This window comes from Nelumbo nucifera, chromosome 3, assembly GCF_055504915.1.
Source record: "Nelumbo nucifera cultivar China Antique chromosome 3, China Antique-T2T, whole genome shotgun sequence".
In the NCBI taxonomy this organism is placed as follows: Eukaryota; Viridiplantae; Streptophyta; class Magnoliopsida; order Proteales; family Nelumbonaceae; genus Nelumbo; species Nelumbo nucifera.
In genome coordinates, this window is record NC_142651.1 from 74,520,476 (window position 1) to 74,539,530 (window position 19,055).

Sequence of the window (19,055 nt, forward strand, 5' to 3'; positions counted from 1 at the left end):
GAGTGTGGCTATCTACTATTCAATGTTGAAGTCACTATGGCAGGAGATAGATGTTATGGAAGCAGTTGTATGGGAAAGCACCAAAGATGCAGAAACTTTTAGGAAATTTGTGGAAAGAAATACAGTTTTTGAATTCCTTACAAGACTTGATCCTGAATTTGATATTACAAGGCAAAATATTCAAATAGTCAACACTATTTGACCCCACCTCCCCCAGAACATTTTGCACATGCTGGATTAAAACCAAAAGGGGTAAATGAAAAAAAGGAGGTGATATGTGAATATTGCAAGAAGTCAAAACATACGAAGGGTTCTTGTTGGAAACTCCATCCAGATCTTCGTCCAGAAAGGTTTTGAAACAACAACAATTTTAAGAAGGGTAGTCAGTCTGGAAAGCCCAAGAATGCAAATGTTGCTACAGTATCTGAAAGTGAAGAATAATTTGTTGTGGAACAACTGGTAGTAGTGAAGGCAGAATTTGAGAGATATGGGAAGTTGATACATCACTTGGAGTCTACTGTTGCATCATCCTCCTCAAGCACCCCCTCTACATCCGCCTTTGCCCATTCAGGTATTCGTGCTTCTGCAAATCATGCTACAGCCTCAAGTAATCGTAGAATTCCTTGGATCATAGATTAAGTAAAAAGCCTTATGTGCTGATTTCGGCCAAGCTTCTTGTGAAAGGAAGAGTAGAAAGTTGGGGATTTCAGCAAGAGACAGAGGAAAGGGAAGAAAAGAGAAGAAGGTCGACTAGGATAGATTAACATAACCCTAGCCGCCAGCCCCTCATTCTATTTATAATTAACTTAAGTATGAGATATTACAAAGATGCCCTTAGTAGGGCGGCAACTCAAACTAAGTAATTACAGCTCTTTTAAAAAATAAAAACTAATGGGCCCAAGGCCCAACAACATCTTAATTTAAAAGAAAATAAACTAATGACAAGTCGGCCCACTCAACACTCCCCCTCAAGTTGGGAGTAGATGTCATACATCCCCAACTTGCGTAGATCATGCTCCAGCTTATTCTTTGCAACACCTTTTGTGAGGACATCAGCAAGTTGCAGATCAGAAGAAATGTATGGAAGACAAACTTCTCCAGAAGTTACCCTTTCTCTGATAAAATGTCTATCTACTTCAATGTGCTCAGTTCGGTCATGCTAGACTGGATTATGAGCAATATTAATTGCTGCCTGGTTATCGCAGTATAGCATCATAGGTTCTTCTACCTGAACAGATCAGAAGAAATGTATGGAAGACAAACTTCTCCAGAAGTTACCCTTTCTCTGATAAAATGTCTATCTACTTCAATGTGCTCAGTTCGGTCATGCTGGACTGGATTATGAGCAATATTAATTGCTGCCTGGTTATCGCAGTATAGCATCATAGGTTCTTCTACCTGAACACCGATTTCTTCCAACAGAGAACGGATCCAGAGAAGTTCTGAAACTCCATGTGCCATGGCCCTATATTCGGCTTCTGCACTTGATCTTGCCACAACTGTTTGTTTTTTACTCTTCCATGAGACTAGGTTACCCCCAACTAGGGTGCACACTCCTGAAGTTGATCTTCTGTCATCGAGGCATCCTGCCCAGTCCGCATCTTTATAGGTCTCTAGCTTGAGTTGTCCATGATCAATAAACAATATGCCTCTGCCTGGATGTCCCTTCAGATAAGCAAGGATCCTGTCAACTGCCTTCCAGTGTTGGTCTCGTGGAGCATGCATGTATTGGCTCACTACACTTACTGCATAGGAGATGTCCGGTCTTGTCATGCACAAGTATAGTAGCCGACCCACAAGTCTTTGGTACCTCCCAAGGTCCTTTACTGGTTCACCTTCTGATACACTGATTCTATGGTTCTGATCAATGGGGGTGCTAGCTGCCTTTGTTCCAAGTTTCCCTGTTTCTTGGAGAAGGTCCAAGACATACTTCCTTTGAGAGATAAAAATTCCATGTTTTGATCTTGCAACTTCAATGCCTAAGAAGTATCTCAGTTCTCCAAGGTCCTTAATCTCAAATTCCTTATGCAGGTTCCTCTTCAGACTATCAATCTCACTCAGATCATTCCCAGTGACAACAATATCATCCACATAAACAATTAGGATTGACACCAAGGATCCCCTGCGCTTCACAAACAAGGTGTGATCAGATTGAGTTTAAGTGTAGCCAAAAACAATCAAGGCCTTTCAGAATTTGTCGAACCATGCTCTGGGAGATTGTTTGAAGCCATATAGTGACTTCTTCAGCTTGCATACCTTTCCCTCTTTAGCATTATCATAAAAACCAGCTGGAAGATCCATATACACCTCTTCTTGCAGATCCCCATTTAGGAAAGCATTCTTCACATCCAGTTGAAACAAGGGCCAAGAGTATAAGGCAGCAAGAGAAAGGAGTATCCGAACAGAGGTCATCTTTGCAACTGGTGCAAAAGTCTCTAGATAATCAATGCCATAGGTCTGTGTGTATCCTTTTGCAACAAGTCTTGCCTTGTACCTCTCTATGCTTCCATCTGCCTTATACTTTACTATGTAAACCCATTTGCATCCAACTGTCTCCTTGCCTTCTGGTAGGTCCACAATCTCCCATGTCTGATTCTTAATCAAAGCCTCCATCTCTTCTTGCATAGCTGCCTTCCACTCAGATTTGGAGAGAGCCTCACTAACACCCTTGGGTATAGACACGGAATCAAGAGAAGAGAGAAAAGCACGGTAGGAAGGAGAAAGTCCACTGTAGGATAAGTATTGTGATATGCAATGAGCAGTGCACTTCCTCTTCCCTTTTCTAAGAGCAATAGGGAGATCAAGGTTATCTGTAACAGTGTTAGTGGGACCAATGGGAACTGAAATAGTAGAGGGATCAAGAGGAATACCTGGATCTGTATCAACCGAATCTGGAGTCTCCAAGGGATCGACAGGAAGTGGTGTGAGTTCTGCTATAGTGGAATCAACCTCCTTATGAAGTCTCTGTCGCGAGTAATACTGTGAGACGGAACGCAAAGGGGGTGGCAAGGTAGGTGACATCGGATGGTTGTCAAGCACAGTAGTAGACACAGGAACTAGAACTAGGAGAGGGATAGACTACTGACTTACTTCCCCAAAACACTCCCCCTGAGAAGGATTCCTTGAGAAGAAGTATGTAGGTTCGAAAAAGGTGATGTCCATAGTAACAAACCAGTTCCCAGAGACTGGACCATAGCAGCGGTACCCTTTCTGATTCTCTACATATCCAAGGAAGACAAATTTCTTTGCCTTGGGGTCAGATTTCGAACGGTAAGGACCAAGAATATGCGCAAAGCAGACACACCCAAACACCCTTAGAGGAATATGAAACATCTCCCCCTAAGGAAAAAGAAGGCTGAATGGAGTGCTGAATCCAAGTATACGAGAAGGCATCCTGTTAATCAAATATACTGCCGTGAGAACAGCATCACCCCAAAAACGAACCGGAACTGTCGCTGTGATCATCATGCTTCTTGCCGTCTCAACAATGTGTCTGTTCTTTCTCTCTACAACACCATTCTGCTGTGGACTGTAGGAGCAGCTACTCTGATGGACAACACCATACTCCAATAGATATGAGGCAAGATGTCTCTCAAAATACTCCCTAGCATTGTCAGATCTGAACATCTTGATTCTAGTTCCAAACTGTGTTAATACCATCTGATGGAATTGCCTCACCAAGGATGGTACCTCATCACGTGATTTCATCAAGTAAATCCAGGAATATTGAGGGAAATCATCCACAAATAGGAGAAAATAGCGATAGCCACCCATAGAGGGAACATGATAAGGGCCCACACATCTGAATGAATAACATCAAAAGGAGAAGAACATCTTTTCTTACTCGGTTTAAAAGAGTGTCTACAATGCTTTCCAAGTTCACAACCTTCGCACTTCAACCTTGACAGACTCACAGACTAACAAACAGTTTTGGAAACAAAGAACTTAAAGAAGAAAAAGACAAATGACCCAGACGATTATGCCAAAGTATAATCTGATCCACAAGTTTTGACTCACTGTCCTTGCAAACATGATGACTTTGGTGAATTGGAAGAGTATCCAGGAGGTAGATTCCATTCACTTCACGACCACTCCCAATCCTCTTTGAATCCAGATCCTGCAAAATACAATGTCCAGGAGAAAAAATTACTGAGCAGTTCAGATTCTTAGTCAAACTACCAACAGATAACAAGTTGGTGCTCAATCTAGGAACATGGAGGACAGAGGGTAAACAAATGGAATCATTAATCTTGACAGATCCCTTCCCAGCAATAGGAACATGGGATCCATCAAATGTGGAGACCCTATCTCTGCTAGAATTGAGCTGGTAAGAGGAGAAAATGGTGGAGCAATGGGTCATGTGCTCTGAGGCTCCAGAGTCTATAATCCAAGGAGATCTCTCCTTACCTGAAGCAGAAACATAGTTTGCAGTGACATATGGACTACCTGTGTGGGCAAGGGAGGTAGAGTGAGTTCCACCTGTGCTACCTGTACCTTGTTGTCCGGTTGCGGCTGAATTGGAACTAGCTGTATCCCTCTGATTCAGAAGTAACCCAAACCTCTCAAGCTCGGCCCTTACTGCAGCAACTGCAACAGACTCCAAGGCAACTGTAGTAGGGGGGGCCGGAGTGTCACTAGTAACTGCCATATGTGCATTTCCTTTCTTATTCTTCAATCTAGTCGGCACAAGATGTGGGTGAAGCTTCCAGCAAGTATCTCTTGTATGCTTCGGTTTCTTACAGTAGTCACAGGCTAAGTCCCTTTTGTCTTCCTTCTTGTTCTCATTGCCATTCTGTTTAGGTTTCACAGCACTTACCATAGTAGACTGATTAGACATGAGATTCTTCATCATTACATCCCTCCTGCACTCCTCTCCTGACACGAATGCATATGCTTGGGAGAGAGTGACACTGTCCCTGGAAAGAAAATGCTGTCGTGCAATGTCATACTCAAGGTTAAGGCCAGCAAGGAATTCGAACACCCTATACTTCTCTAAGTGTCTTTGATAGGTAGCTGCATCCTTGGTGGTTTCCCAAGTAAAGGTCTCTAGATGGTCAATCTCCTGCCACAAGGTCTTAAGGACTGAAAAATAAGCTGCAACAGATCTATCTCCCTGCCTAGTAGCAATAATCTGATTTCTCAGTTGAGAAGCCCTAGCAACATTCTCCTTCTGTGAATAGGTCTCTGCAACCCCATCCCATATCTCCTTAGCAGTGTTTGCCCAAAAAAGTTTTTACTTATATGTGGCAACATAGAATTACGCAACCATGTCATTACCATATAATTTTCTTGCACCCACCAGGAGTTGCCAATTTCGGGTTTTACCTCTTCACCAGTAATATACCCCAATTTTCCACGAGCCCCAATGGCCATCTTTGCAGATTGGGACCATTCCAAGTAATTTGTACCATCCAACCTAACTGTAGTAATGGTTCCGGCTCCGAAGGGGTCTCCAACACCTCCTCTCACTGGTCCCATTTCATTCCCGGGCTTATATTCAACTCTGTGTCCCTCCATGTGTCTCAAAGAGGTACAGAAAACAGCTAAAAAATGCAACAAGAATAAACAGAATACCTTCTGGAACCAACGACACTCCTTTGGTGTCCTAGACTTTCTTCCCACGAAAGATTCCTTTTCGGTGGGATGGGGAGAAGAGAGAGAAGAAGCAACCGCCCTCTCTAGAGGCCTCCAAACCACATGGAACTTGAATCGCCCCTTATAAAAAGCCCAAAGAAACCCTAAAAAAATAGGGCGCCACTACCTAGGTCAAAATTGAAGAGTCCAACAAAATCAGGACTCTTCCCCATTCTCCAATTTTTCCTGATTCTGATGAGAAAGCCTAGACCAGCTACAGGGCATACAGATCCATCAAGAAAATCCAAAAACTGGGCTTACCTGAAAGCTTCGATCAGCCTCTTAAATCTCCATGCAGTCGGCCGATCTAGGGCTGTAGGAACGAATCTCTTCAAGAACCTTCAACCTGCTCTAATACCAAGTAGAAAGCCTTATGTGCTGATTTCGGCCAAGCTTCTTGTGAAAGGAAGAGTAGAAAGTTGGGGATTTCAGCAAGAGACAGAGGAAAGGGAAGAAAAGAGAAGAAGGTCGACTAGGATAGATTAACATAACCCTAGCCGCCAACCCCTCATTCTATTTATAATTAACTTATGTATGAGATATTACAAAGATGCCCTTAGTAGGGCGGCAACTCAAACTAAGTAATTACAACTCTTTTAAAAAATAAAAACTAATGGGCCCAAGGCCCAACAACATCTTAATTTAAAAGAAAATAAACTAATCACAAGTCGGCCCACTCAACAGATTCTAGTGCATCAGACCATATGACTAGCATACCCAACCTTTTTTTGTTCATACCAGCTCCTCTCAGGTATAGAAGATCTCTCTTGCCGATGGGTCTCTTGCTCCCATCTCTGGCAAGGGGGATGTTAGAGCCTCTCACTTGTATTATCCTCTGTCCTTCATGTTTCCAAACTTAGCACTAACCTTTTATTTGTTAGTAGTTTAACAAAACCAATGAATTGCAGCATAACCTTCTTTCCTACTTATTGTGTTTTTCAAGACCTGAAGTCTCAATGAACGATTGGGAGTGGCTATGAAGCGAGTGAGATATACTTGCCAGATGTCTCTGATCAAAGTTTTGGATTACCTAGTGGAGTAGCTTTGGAGTCTGTTTTATTAAAGTCAATTGATAGAGTCATGATGTCATTTCAGATTTGGTCATTTGTCTTTTTCATCTTTAAGTCATTTATTTCCAAAAATGTTTAAGGGAATATCCCTATCTAGCCTTCATTGTGAGTCATGTGAAGTTGCAAAACATTGTAGACAATCTTTTTCAATGAGTAATAAAAGATTTGTTTCTCCTTTCCATATTGTGCACTCTGATGTTTGGAGGCCATAACATTTACCTGCTATGGGGGATTACAAATATTTCATTCTTTTCATTGATGATTTCTCTCGTTACACCTGGATTTACCTCATGAAATCCCGGGATGAAGTACCAAATATTGTACAAAAATTTCATAAACTTATACTTACCTAGTTTAATACTCAAATCCAAATATTCCAATCTAATAATGCAAAGGAATATTTTGAGAAGAGCCTTTCCTCCTACATTGATACCTTTGGAGTTATTCATTAGAGTTCCTGTTCCTACACTCCTCAACAAAATGAAGTGGCGGAAAGGAAGAACAGACATGTGGTTGAGGTTGCGAGGAGCCTCCTTTTTGCTTCCCATGTTCTTGTTAAGTTTTGGGGGGATGATGTCCTTATAGCTACATACTTGATAAACCAAATGCCTTCCCGGGTTTTGGGGTTTAAAACTCCCTTTATCTTGTTTTTCCCAAATGAGGATCTATTCTCTCTTCCTCTCAAAGTGTTTGGGTGCACTTGCTATGTTCATGTTCATAGTCATCAAAGACATAAGTTTGAGCCTAAAGCACGCAAGTGTGTCTTTTTGGAATATGCCTCCACACAGAAGGGGTATTGCTATTTTGATCTAGTTCGTGGCACTTGCTTTGTTTCTAGAGATGTCACATTTGCAGAGTCTGTACCTTTCTTTGGTACTTCTCCTGAGAGGGAGAATTCAGAGATGTTGTTTGCATTGTCACCATCTGTTCCTCTTCCAATTCCCATTGAATTTTCTATGGAGTCTCCTCCAATTGAGTCCTTTATTGGCTCTTCTTCTCATGTTCCTGCTCCCCCTCCTTGGCTCTTCTTCTCATGTCCTCTATTGGCTCTTCATGAGTTCTTGGCATGAAATCTCCATTCACCCTTTTATACCCTGATAAAGAGTTGTCCATCATTCCTCTTAAAACATTTGGTTGTACTCCCTTTGTTCAGACTCTTGGTCTTCATCGTTCCAAATTTGATCCTAAAGCCTCAAAATGCATTTTCCTTGGTTATGCACAAACTCAAAAGGGATATTGCTGCTATGAACCTACTTCTGGGAGGAGATTTGTCTCTATGGATGTCACTTTCTTTGAGGATGTACCTTATTATCCTAGGGTTTCTTCTCAGGGGGAGTATAGTGAGGTGGGGATTCATTCATCAGAAACTCCATTACTTGTTCCGGTTACTGAAGAGGGGTGTAATGGAGAGGGTTGTCAGAGGTGACGGGATTTGAGAGTTTATCATAGACAGTGGAGGCAGGTTGATTTTGGCCATCATCAACAGTACAGGCCAACCCCAACTCCTGCTGATCTAGATCCAAGTACAACTGTCGTTCCTTCCTCCTCCATTACAGATGAGATATTCCATTGTTGAGCCTTCACCCTTTCTTGTTGAACCTTCGCCCTCTTGTGATGACCTTGATTTTCCCATTGCAATCTATAAAGGCAAACATTATTGTACCTCATCTATAGCCCATTGTATTTCCCAGTTCCTGTCCTATGATCACTTGTCCCCATCCTACAAGTCCTTCTTGACATCCATTGCTGCTATTTCCATTTTTAGAACAGTGCAGGAAGCCTTGTCAGTTCTTGAGTGGAAGGATGCAATGAAGGTAGAAATGGACACCCTCCTTAAGAACAACACCTGGGAGCTAGTTGATCAACCTAAAGGGAAGAAACCAATTAGATGTAGATGGATATTTACTGTGAATCATAATGCTGATGGTTCCACTGGAAGGTATTAGGCCAGATTAGTTGCAAAGGGATTTACTTAGACATATGGCATAGACTACTTGGAGACCTTTGCACCAATAGCAAAGATGACCACTATCAGAGTTTTATTCTCTCTTGTAGCCAGTTACTCATGGCCTTTGTTTTAAAAAGATGTTAAAAATGCCTTCCTCAATGGAGACTTGCAAGAAGAAGTTTACATGCAGTTGCCTCCTAGGTTTTATAGTGTAGAAACAGGAAAGAAGGTTTGCCAGCTGAATAAAGACTTGTATGGACTAAACTAGTCCCACAGAGCTTGGTTTGATAAGTTCAGACAAGCCCTTGAAACGTTTGACTATGTGCAAGCTCAGTTAGATCATGCTCTATTTATTAAGAAGGTGGATTCTTCCTTAACCCTATTTGTTGTATATGTGGATGATATTGTAGTGACAGGGAATGATAACAATGAGACTGAGTCTCTTAAACAACTCCATCTAGAGTTTGAGGTAAAAGACCTAGGAGAGCTACGATACTTCTTGGGTATTGAGGTAGCTCGGTCCAAACATGGGATTTTTTGTTTTTCAAAGAACGTATGTTCTTGATTTGTTGGAAGAAACAGGAAAGTTGGGTGTTAAGCCTACTAACACACCTATTGAGCAGAATCACAGGGTCAGTGCAAAAGGTGGAGAGCCCCTTGAAGGTAAATCTATGTTCCAACGATTAGCTGGAAAACTTCTCTATCTTTGTCTCACTTGACCAGACATCAGTTATGCAATCAGTGTAGTCAGTCAATATATGCACTCTCCCAGAACTACTTACTTGCAGTTGAGAGGATATTGGCATATTTGAAGAGATGTCCAGGTAGGGATATTCTATTCAAGGATAATGGTCACATGAAAATAAAAGTCTACATAGATGCTGATTGGGCTAGGAGTGTGGATGATGGGAGGTCTATCTCTGGATATTGTGCCTTTGTAGGAGGTAATCTTGTTTCTTGGAGGAGTAAGAAACAAAGTGTTGTTGCTCGCTCCAGTGCTGAAGCTGAATACAGGTCCATGGCAAATGGTGTGGCTGAAATCCTATGGTTGAAATCACTATTTGAGGAGTTGGGTATTACTTATGAGAAACCCCTAATGTTGTATTGTGATAATCAGGCTACTATTAATAGCCCATAATCCGGTACAACATGACAGAACCAAACATATTGAAGTGGACTGACACTTTATTAGAGAAAGAGTTGCTTCTCAAGAAGTGTGTCTTCCATATATCACCTCCAACATGCAACTTGCTGATCTTCTCACCAAGGCAGTTTCAAAGACAAAGTTAGAAGCAGACCTATGCAAGATGGGAATGACAAACATCTATTCCCAACTTGAGGGGGAGTGTAGAGAACATTATTGTGGCCCCCACTGTTCATTAGTCTAGTTTATGTTTATCTTATTCGGCAGTTAACAGTTAGTTATTTCAGTTTGTTTTATTATTAGCTCTTTATTTTATTTATTTTCCATGTAAGCAGTAAGGGTAGTTCAGCCCTTTCATCTTTATTTTAACATTAATATAAATTGTAGAGTGAGGTGACAATCTTAGCCAACACACTCTATTTCAGAATTCTTTTCTTCTCCTCTTCTCTTCTCTTCGTCTCCCTCTCTCAATCTTATTCTGATTATTTTATATTGAACCTAGGACTGATTGCAGTCCTATTCGACTACAGTTTTTTATACCATTGAGCTTGCATATTAATTAAAAAATAGCAATTCTCAATATTAAAAACGCTAACTTTCCTCCCAAAACATGACAAAGCATCATATCTAAGAATAGTATTTCAAATATGTTAATTTATATACTTTACAAAACATAAATACTAATATAATATGCATTTAATATAGAAATTTTAATATCAAATTAACAACGAAAGAATAGAGAACTTTGTCATGTTTTGAGAGAATAGAGAATTGCTCTTTTTGTCTTTTTCTCTTCTTAGAACCCTTGGATCTTTTAAACTCACTAATAGAACTTTAAAATAAAGTAACAATGTGAATGATATTATAATAAGGCACCTGCGAAGGCAGGGGCCTAGTCACCTAGACGGGCCTTGTTACCATAAGACATTTAGCAAGCCACCCAGCCAAGGCTGCCTAGTGGTCCTGAAAACATCGCCACAATTCTACCATTTTGATCTCTGAATACTCCTCCTATACCTGAAGGGCCCGGATTACCACTAGAACTCCCGTTGAAGTTCTATTTCACTATCTGTTGTGTTGGTGGGGACTACAATTCCTGCACAATAGGTTTAATGGAAGTTGTAGATGCCACCACTTCCCAATTCCTGTAAATGTCTTCAGTTGAGAATTCTCTAGCTGGTTTTCCACTTTCACCAGTATCCTTAAGGTAGATAGGAAGTACACTGGTAAGTTAGCCAAAGTTGACTTTATTAGGGTTATCCTACCTCCCAAAGAAATGTACTTTCTCTTCCAATTCGCAAGTGACTTTGTAAATCTCTCAATCATTTGATACCAGAAACTATCTATATTAGGATTTCCCCCAAATGGTAGTCCCAAATATTGTAATGGCCAATTCCCTACTTCACACCCCAATAGTCCAGCTAGCCAAATCACCTCTTCACTCCCTAAATTTACTCCTGCCACACAACTCTTGCCCCAATTAATCATAAGGTTGGAGATCCTCTCGAATTTATGGACTATCCTTTTTAGGTTCACAAGTTATGTTTTCCCTTCACAAAACAAAAGAATATCATCTATAAATTGTAGGTGTGTACCCACCACTCCATCCCTTCCAACTCTCCAGCCTCTAGCCATATTGTTGGCTGGCTATCAAAACATCAGCAAAATTGAATTATAGTTGCACACAGGTTGTCTGACTGGACCGAGTAAACTATATGGACAGTTGCCAGCCATCCACATCAGTTGGCATCCTATCTATATATTGGAATTTTTTTATATCATTCTAAAGAAGCACCTGCAGTTTTAAATTTTAAATAAAAGAAATGTCAAAAAGGAACTCTCTTTTCCTTCTCCAAGAGGCCCTTATGATGAAACTTGACAAGTAAAAGAGGGGGATGGGTGGAAGATGTCGATCCCTTGGCTCACATCCTCAGCAGCCAATATATAAATTACTAAATTTCCACCTAAAGAAACCAAATTAGATCCACAATAATCTTCAAAAGAACAACAAATAAACAGTATATAAGATTAAGATAGAAACAGTTAAAACAATATCATATAATCTGTAAAATAATGAGTAGTGCCAATATTTACACAAAGGTGCATGTACCTGATAATATAGATAGGCCGCATAAAAGAGCACTAGAAGTGGCACTATGGCCCAGAGAGATAAGGTGCTCACTATGCCAATAAGCACAAAAGTTGAAAGAAGTTGTGAAACTTGGCCAAGAAACATGTTCACAAACACAGCAACATTCCGATCTATATCACCTAGATCCTTTGCAAACCTATTAATTACACGCCCAATAGGATTTGTGTGGAAGAAAACCATAGGAGCTCTCAATATTGAGTTAAGCATGGCATTGTGCAATCTTTTTGCAGCATAAAGACTTGAAATTATCAACCAATAGGAGTTTGCCAATGTAACTAGCACCTGAATAGAGCAAACATATAGAATATTAGTTAGTTACTGACACACAAAGAAGTTGCAAATCCTCCACAACTTTGTAGAAAATATGAAATTCTCATGACCACAGCTTGCCCATGAATCCAACCTAAATTCAAAGTCAACCGCATCAACCCATGGGACCATTTCACCTTATCCTTTTAATTATTTAAAAACAAAAAGGAGTTAAGAGGTCATTGCTTGGTATTATGATAAAATCTTGGTATGAGAATGCAACACTTCATGTAGAAACTGCTGGATTGTTTACTCAACTAATGAACAACTTTTCACATACCTGACCAAAAGACAGAAGGGCATACACTAGATTATAGAAAGCAGCACTATAATTCTTTGAATTGCCTTGATCTGTCCAAACACTTAACCAGGTGCTACTTGAAACACGAAGAACTTCTGTTGAAATATAGCAGAAAAAGAGTATCATAACCACCCATGCACCTCCTAATGCATTTTTATACCTGCAAAAGATTCAATAGCACATCAAAGAAGGTCTGAAACTATGGCACAAAAAATGAAAGCCGCATTTAAGGAAAGATGGTGCATAGTGCAGGGTAAAAAGCTCATAGACAGATAGACCAAATGATTAAATTTATCTAATTATAACAAGTTTTGACTAGAAATCGTGTATTAGTTTCCCTTGGAAATCTATTTGTTGAGTACTCCCAACCTTTCTAAGTTATATCAGGTATGATGTGGGTAATGGGCATAATGTTCTGTTTTGAGAAGACCTTTGGTTGGGCAATTCCACTAATCCACTCTCAAAGAACAATTTACCCTATTGTATTTGTTGTCAAATTATAAGATGGAACCTTTAGCTAAAATCTAGTCTACATACCGAATGTAATTCCTTAATTCTCCTCTTGGCCAAACTTGGCTCCACTTTCTTGGAAAGGCATACCAGTGATAGTAGGATTGGGTCAGCTTCTCCCACTGGTTTGTAATAGCCTGGGAGTGAACTTTCTGGTGAAATAAATTTGGAGTAAACCCGTCCTTCCTAGGATTCAAGCCCTTTGTTGGGAAGTGGTTCTGGGCAAGATCACCTATGACATGTTGCAGAGGTGGAGGCCATTTATGTGCCTCTCCTCTCACATATTTTGTTTGCATGGAAAGCAGTGAGACTGCTTCCCATTTATCGATCTCCTCTACCTTTGTGAATTGTGTTTGGTTGGAATTGTGCTCTCTTTTTGGGTGCAGGTGGGAGGCTCCTCAAGATATGGCTGGTTTATTCTCCCCAAACTTTCTGAGGCTACCGAACAAAAGATGCAGAATCTTGTTGGGGGCAGCAAGGGCAACAGTGATATGAGTGATATGGGAGGAAATGGATGGAAGAATATTCAAGGAAAATAAGTAAGAATGTAGGAGAATAATGGATAGTGTAATAAAGGTGGCTAACCAGGTGAAATAGTGAGAGCTTGGAGAGAAGTGGCTATCTCGTCTAAGAGAAAAGATAAGGCTGTGACAGAGTAGAAGCCGCCAACAATTCAAGGATTGAAGCTAAACTTTGACAGCAGCTTATTGGGTAACACAGGTCTGGCAGGAATAGGAGATGTTTATAGAGATACAAGGGGAGTAATCAAAGCTATATATTCAGGACCTATTGGAGTTAGTGACTCTTTAATAGCAGAAATAATGGTGCTGCTACAAGACATGAGGATAGCCAAGAAGTTGGGAATCCAACATTTAGAGCTGGAGGGGGACTCCAGGATGGTTATATCTTGATTAAACTACAATGTTCCAGGAGGTTGGGTATATAGGCATGTTGTAAAGGAGAGTGGGAGCTACATTTAATTGGATTAGGAGAACAGTAAATGGGATGGTTTGAAATTATTCTGGGCTAATTTATAATTAAGCTGGTTTGGAATTATTCTGGGCTAATTTATAATTAAGCTGGTTTGGAATTCCTACTGAATGACTGGACTTTCCATCCGTTGTACACACCTCTTTTATTTAAATTAATGAATTTATGTTGCTCATGAAAAAAAAAAAAACAAGTTTTGACTAGATGACATTTGAAACAGGAATAACTGAAATGAATTCCCAGTCCCTTTCATGTGCATTATATAGACCCTGTGATGCCTTTCATAAATTATCCAAATTTCATTTGATCTAATGCTAATTCTAGGGAAAGCAAGAAAATAGGCTGCCCTTGGGTCTACTTTCCTATGCACAATTTGGACTTCAAAACTAAGTCGGGAACTTCTATTGAAGCAAAGTCACTCTACAGTGCTTCTAGACCTCCCTATACATTGCAAGAAAAATGATATCATATTTCTTTGTTTTAGCATCATTGCTTTTTATAAGACAACGGAGTTTAACATATTCAAGTAAATGAGTTCAATAGTACAAGCAATTACCTCATCAGGACATTCCAACTAACAACACCTGTTTCACGTTCCTCCTGTTTAATAAGGACAGACTTGCCTTCCTTCCCTTTGTTTTTGTGACTTGCATTGTCTGACAAACCATTTATTTCCCCATTGGCAGCAGGCGTTTTTTTCTCCTGTACATGGTTCTCCCCATCTTTCTTTTCTTCCACGTTATCCTCCATTTTCCCAGCATTTTCCATTAATTTTTTGAACAATATCCCATTTTTAGTAAGTTCCTCAAAGGTTCCCTCCTCTTTCACCATACCTTCATGTACCAAAATAATCATGTCAACTTGTGGGAGAAAATGTAACTGGTTTGTAACAAGGACTCTTGTTTTTCCTCTCAGTTCATCCTTAATACATTTATCAAAAACCTGCAAATGCAATGGTATTTTGATTTAGATTAACAGTAACTGAAACCTCAATAAAATCAAATTATTTCTTAACATTTAACAGATCAATCTACTAGCAACAGTAACTCTATGCCATCAATTAGTTAGAAAACCTTCTTCATTGCAATAGCAAGTAATTTCCGCTGTTCCAATATCAGCAGTGGTGTGTACAATTTAAGGAAAAGAATGAGAGAAACTTCAAACAAAGAGGCAGATCTATGAAGAATATAGTGGACATCATCAAAATAAAGGTAACTCATAGGATTAAAATGAAGGACATGGAAGAATGGAGAGAAGTTGCAACTTGCAAGATCCTACACTTCTAAAGACAGTTTTATGAGAGTGGAAATCTTCAGTAAACAATAGAGTGAAACTGAATTTTGATAGAAGCTCAATCCGGGACCGTCAGAGAATGGAGGTGTGTTCAGGGATGCACAAGGCAAAGTGGTAGCATTTGTCTCAGGTCCAATTGATCATGCTGGTTCTCTAAAGGCTGAAGCATTGACACTACTAGAAAGCCTAAGATTACCTAGCAGATTGGATTACAGGATACAGAGGTGGAGGGTGATTTAAAGCTGGTCATCTCTTGGATGTGCAGGCTCAACTCGGGAACCTGGATTTACAGGCAAGCATTGAGGGAAACTGAGAAGTAATCAAGGGAAGCTGGTGCAACATTCAGATGGATTAAAAGAACTGCTAAGCTAATGGGATGGTGGATTCCTTGACTAAACAACGGGTCGACAGGGAACAATATTTCTTGGCAGCATTGTAAAAGGCTAAATATAACGATTGGGTGGCTGGGTATTCAGTCCCAGCGCTGTCTGTACATTAACCCAATTTTTAACAAAATGTTCTTTGCAGATCAAAATAAAATGTCCTCTAAAACATGTTCTTTTAGAGTAATTAAGGGTGTGCCCCTTCATCAAAAAAGAGATATGCACAAAAACTCTTCCCAAAGAAAGAATTGAATTCGTGGTGTTTTTAGGAGCTTCTCTTTTCTTACACTCAAAATGGCTGGTTTGGTCAAATTCTTTTTGGCCCAAAGTTAATAAGTTTACAATACAAAATTTGCATTTCTGGTGCCTTCCCCTTTTTTGGAAACATTGAGGCCTTTCTACTGGGCTACAGCCCACAGGAAAAATTAATAAATACTCTTTCACTTATGTGTAGCTATAACAATTAGAAAACGAACTGTATGCAAGTGAGAATACAATGGTTAGCCAAGCAAGGGGCAAGAAGGAAACAATTGTTTTGGGCTCAGCTGTAACTTGATAATTACTTTGTAATGTAATTTTGGGGTCTCATCGAAATGTAACCTTGATGGGGGAGGCTGCAGAAAACGAATTTTGATAACCCAGATAAACAAAGGCACTATTGTGTAGAGAAGATTTATTTAATAAGGAAGATGCACTTTCCAAACAAGATATCGTACATTAATTAAACAAATCATACTCAACTAGGAGCAGAAAAAAAACAATTATACCCTTGAGTTTGTGAAAGATGCAGTTCTTAAGAAAATATGAAATTATCTATCATGTTGACAATACCTGTCGAGCTACATGAGCATCAAGGGCACTTAAAGGGTCATCAAATATGTATACATCTGAATTGGAATAGACAGCCCTAGCCATTGAAACTCTTTGCTTTTGACCACCACTAATATTGACTCCTCTCTCACCAATCTCCGTGAGATCTCCACCCTGATACAATAAGGGGTAAGTAGAATATAGAAATGCAGGCATACCTATAGAGAAAGTTGTATGGGCATGACTCCTAAATAAGATCAAGTAAAATAAATATTAAGAACCTATCTTAATCTAAGATCATATGCTTACAGGGAGTATGTGAAGGTCAGGTTGCAACGCTGTCACTTCTATTGCCTTTTCATATCGTGCCGGTTCAAAAATAGATCCGAACAATATATTTTCACGTACCTGAAAGTACATGATTTGGCAGTTATTAGTGTAAAAAAAAGGGGAGATTAACCCTTAGCTGCTTGATAAAAGTCAGCTCTCTGGTTCCAACATTATGGAATGAGATTCTTTTCTGCTTTAAGTAATAGAATGTAAATTTTAGCAACCACATAATCACCACTTCAGCATGATACTACTCCATGGATACTGGGGTCATATTCCACAGTATGATGATTTGGTTTGTTCTCTGTAGCTACACAATCCATCTCCAAATAAATAATAGATAACAAAATTAACAGAATGTTACAACTTACAGTCGCATTGAAAATCCATGAAATTTGTGGGACATAGGCAACTGTTCCCCGAATAACAACACTTGCATCTGACATTGGAGGAAGTTCCCCTAGCATTGTTGATATCAATGATGTTTTTCCTTCTCCTGTACTGCCAACAATTGCAACCAGGCTACCAACTGGAATATCCAAGTTGATATTTGACAATGTCGGCTTCTCTACCTGATAAAACATAGCCAGTAACTAAGGCATGAAAAGAGGAATACTAATATGAGAGCATAAAGCCTTCTAAATATTAAGTTCATGCCATAATAATCCAAAACCTTAATATAATGACAAATTATTTCATGTAAACTTTTAAAAACGAACAAGGCTTAAAATCATGCTAAAATATTAACTTGTAATTAAACCAGTCAGGGCTGAAAACATTTTTTGTTTCCTAGGTACTGTCAACTGGACTTAGCATTCAGTTGCTAATGGTAATGATTAAATGTCATGTCTTATAACTTGAAGCAGCTAATATGATCTTAATATACTTGTTTTTAGGGGCTAAATTCCATAAAATGAAAAGAAATTGGGGATGGGATTGGTCTTGAAAGTTGAAACATTTTATTGTGCTGACATTTACCAATTAAATTAAGCATAAAACATAAGTAAACATTTTCTCCATACTTCCTATGAAAATAACATTTTGTTTCCTCAATGGCTGACTCTCATAGCATCTACTGGCTCACTGAAGAACAAAAACAAATGGACAACAATTAGCATGGATAAACCATGGATTTGGAATGGGCCTATTAACAATTGTCAAGGACGAGGACTTGTGACATGTACATATTGTCATAAAAGGATTAAATTGGTCTTATTTCTTCAATCCGCTTCACCATTTGCATTTAGAGCAATTCAGTGTGTATGTGTGTGTGTGTCTGTATATATATATATATATATATAGAGAGAGAGAGAGAGAGAGAAAGAGACAGAGAGAGAATGGAAGAATGTTTTTAGGGAAAATAGGAGATGGATCCAGTTTGATACATGATTCCAGACTATTTGATAGTGAGACTATAATTTGAATTCCCTAGACAGATATGATTTTGTCAAGAGGTTCTGGCCTTGGAATTAGTTGTGCATGTCTAGGAGTGTTTCTTTGCATTTTCTGTTGGATTAAGTGTATCTTTTGAATGCTCTCGTTTACATTTTTACTCTTTTATTTTCTTTAGTAAAAGTTTCTTCATATCAAAAGTACTATTCCCTCAACTTCCAAATACTTGGGTTCTTCTCCTAAACCCTCCAAAACCTTTTGTACTCTAGCATAACTAATACCATGCTCTAGGTCCTACCTTGTGCCCCATATGATATTAAGACAAAAAAGAAAAAAAAAAAAAAACATTGTACATAAAATCAAGTAGCTAACAAAAGCCTCCAAAAAATTATCAAAAAATTATGATATCTAAAAAGCAAAAAGACAACCAATTGAGGTGTAACCAGATGTAGGAAACAAGCATTAAAATGAAAACAAAATAGACAATGCCATCATATATATTAACGTGGAAAAATAAGAGAAAACAGGAGAAAAACAGAGAAGAGAAAGGGGAGAGGAAAGAAGAGAAGAGAGATTAAGAGGAAAAAAGGTCTGCTGGTGGCACCAGATTTTCTATTTATATTAGGGTGTGCACAAGATTACAGGAAAAGACAGTAATGCCCTTACAACACTATATTTACAAAATATGACAGTTTTAACACTCCCCCTCAAGTTGGGGCATAGATGTCAATCATGCCTAACTTGTCACATAAATTATTGTGCCACAATAAGGTAGGCCCTTCATGAAGG

General features: G+C 39.2%; 1 protein-coding gene across 2 annotated transcripts in view; it reads right to left on the reverse strand.

The window, feature by feature from the left end:
• LOC104588335 (ABC transporter C family member 2-like) overlaps nt 1–19,055 on the reverse strand; it is a 107,220-nt gene that overhangs the window by 16,164 nt on the left and 72,001 nt on the right. For both annotated transcript variants that reach the window (XM_010246215.3, XM_010246214.3), the window contains 6 exons: nt 17,246–17,446; nt 16,854–16,952; nt 16,566–16,718; nt 14,615–15,000; nt 12,538–12,718; nt 11,907–12,230 (listed from right to left, as the gene is read on the reverse strand). In XM_010246215.3, coding sequence (XP_010244517.2) covers nt 11,907–12,230; nt 12,538–12,718; nt 14,615–15,000; nt 16,566–16,718; nt 16,854–16,952; nt 17,246–17,446 — 1,344 coding nt within the window. The remainder of the gene's footprint in view (nt 1–11,906; nt 12,231–12,537; nt 12,719–14,614; nt 15,001–16,565; nt 16,719–16,853; nt 16,953–17,245; nt 17,447–19,055) is intronic.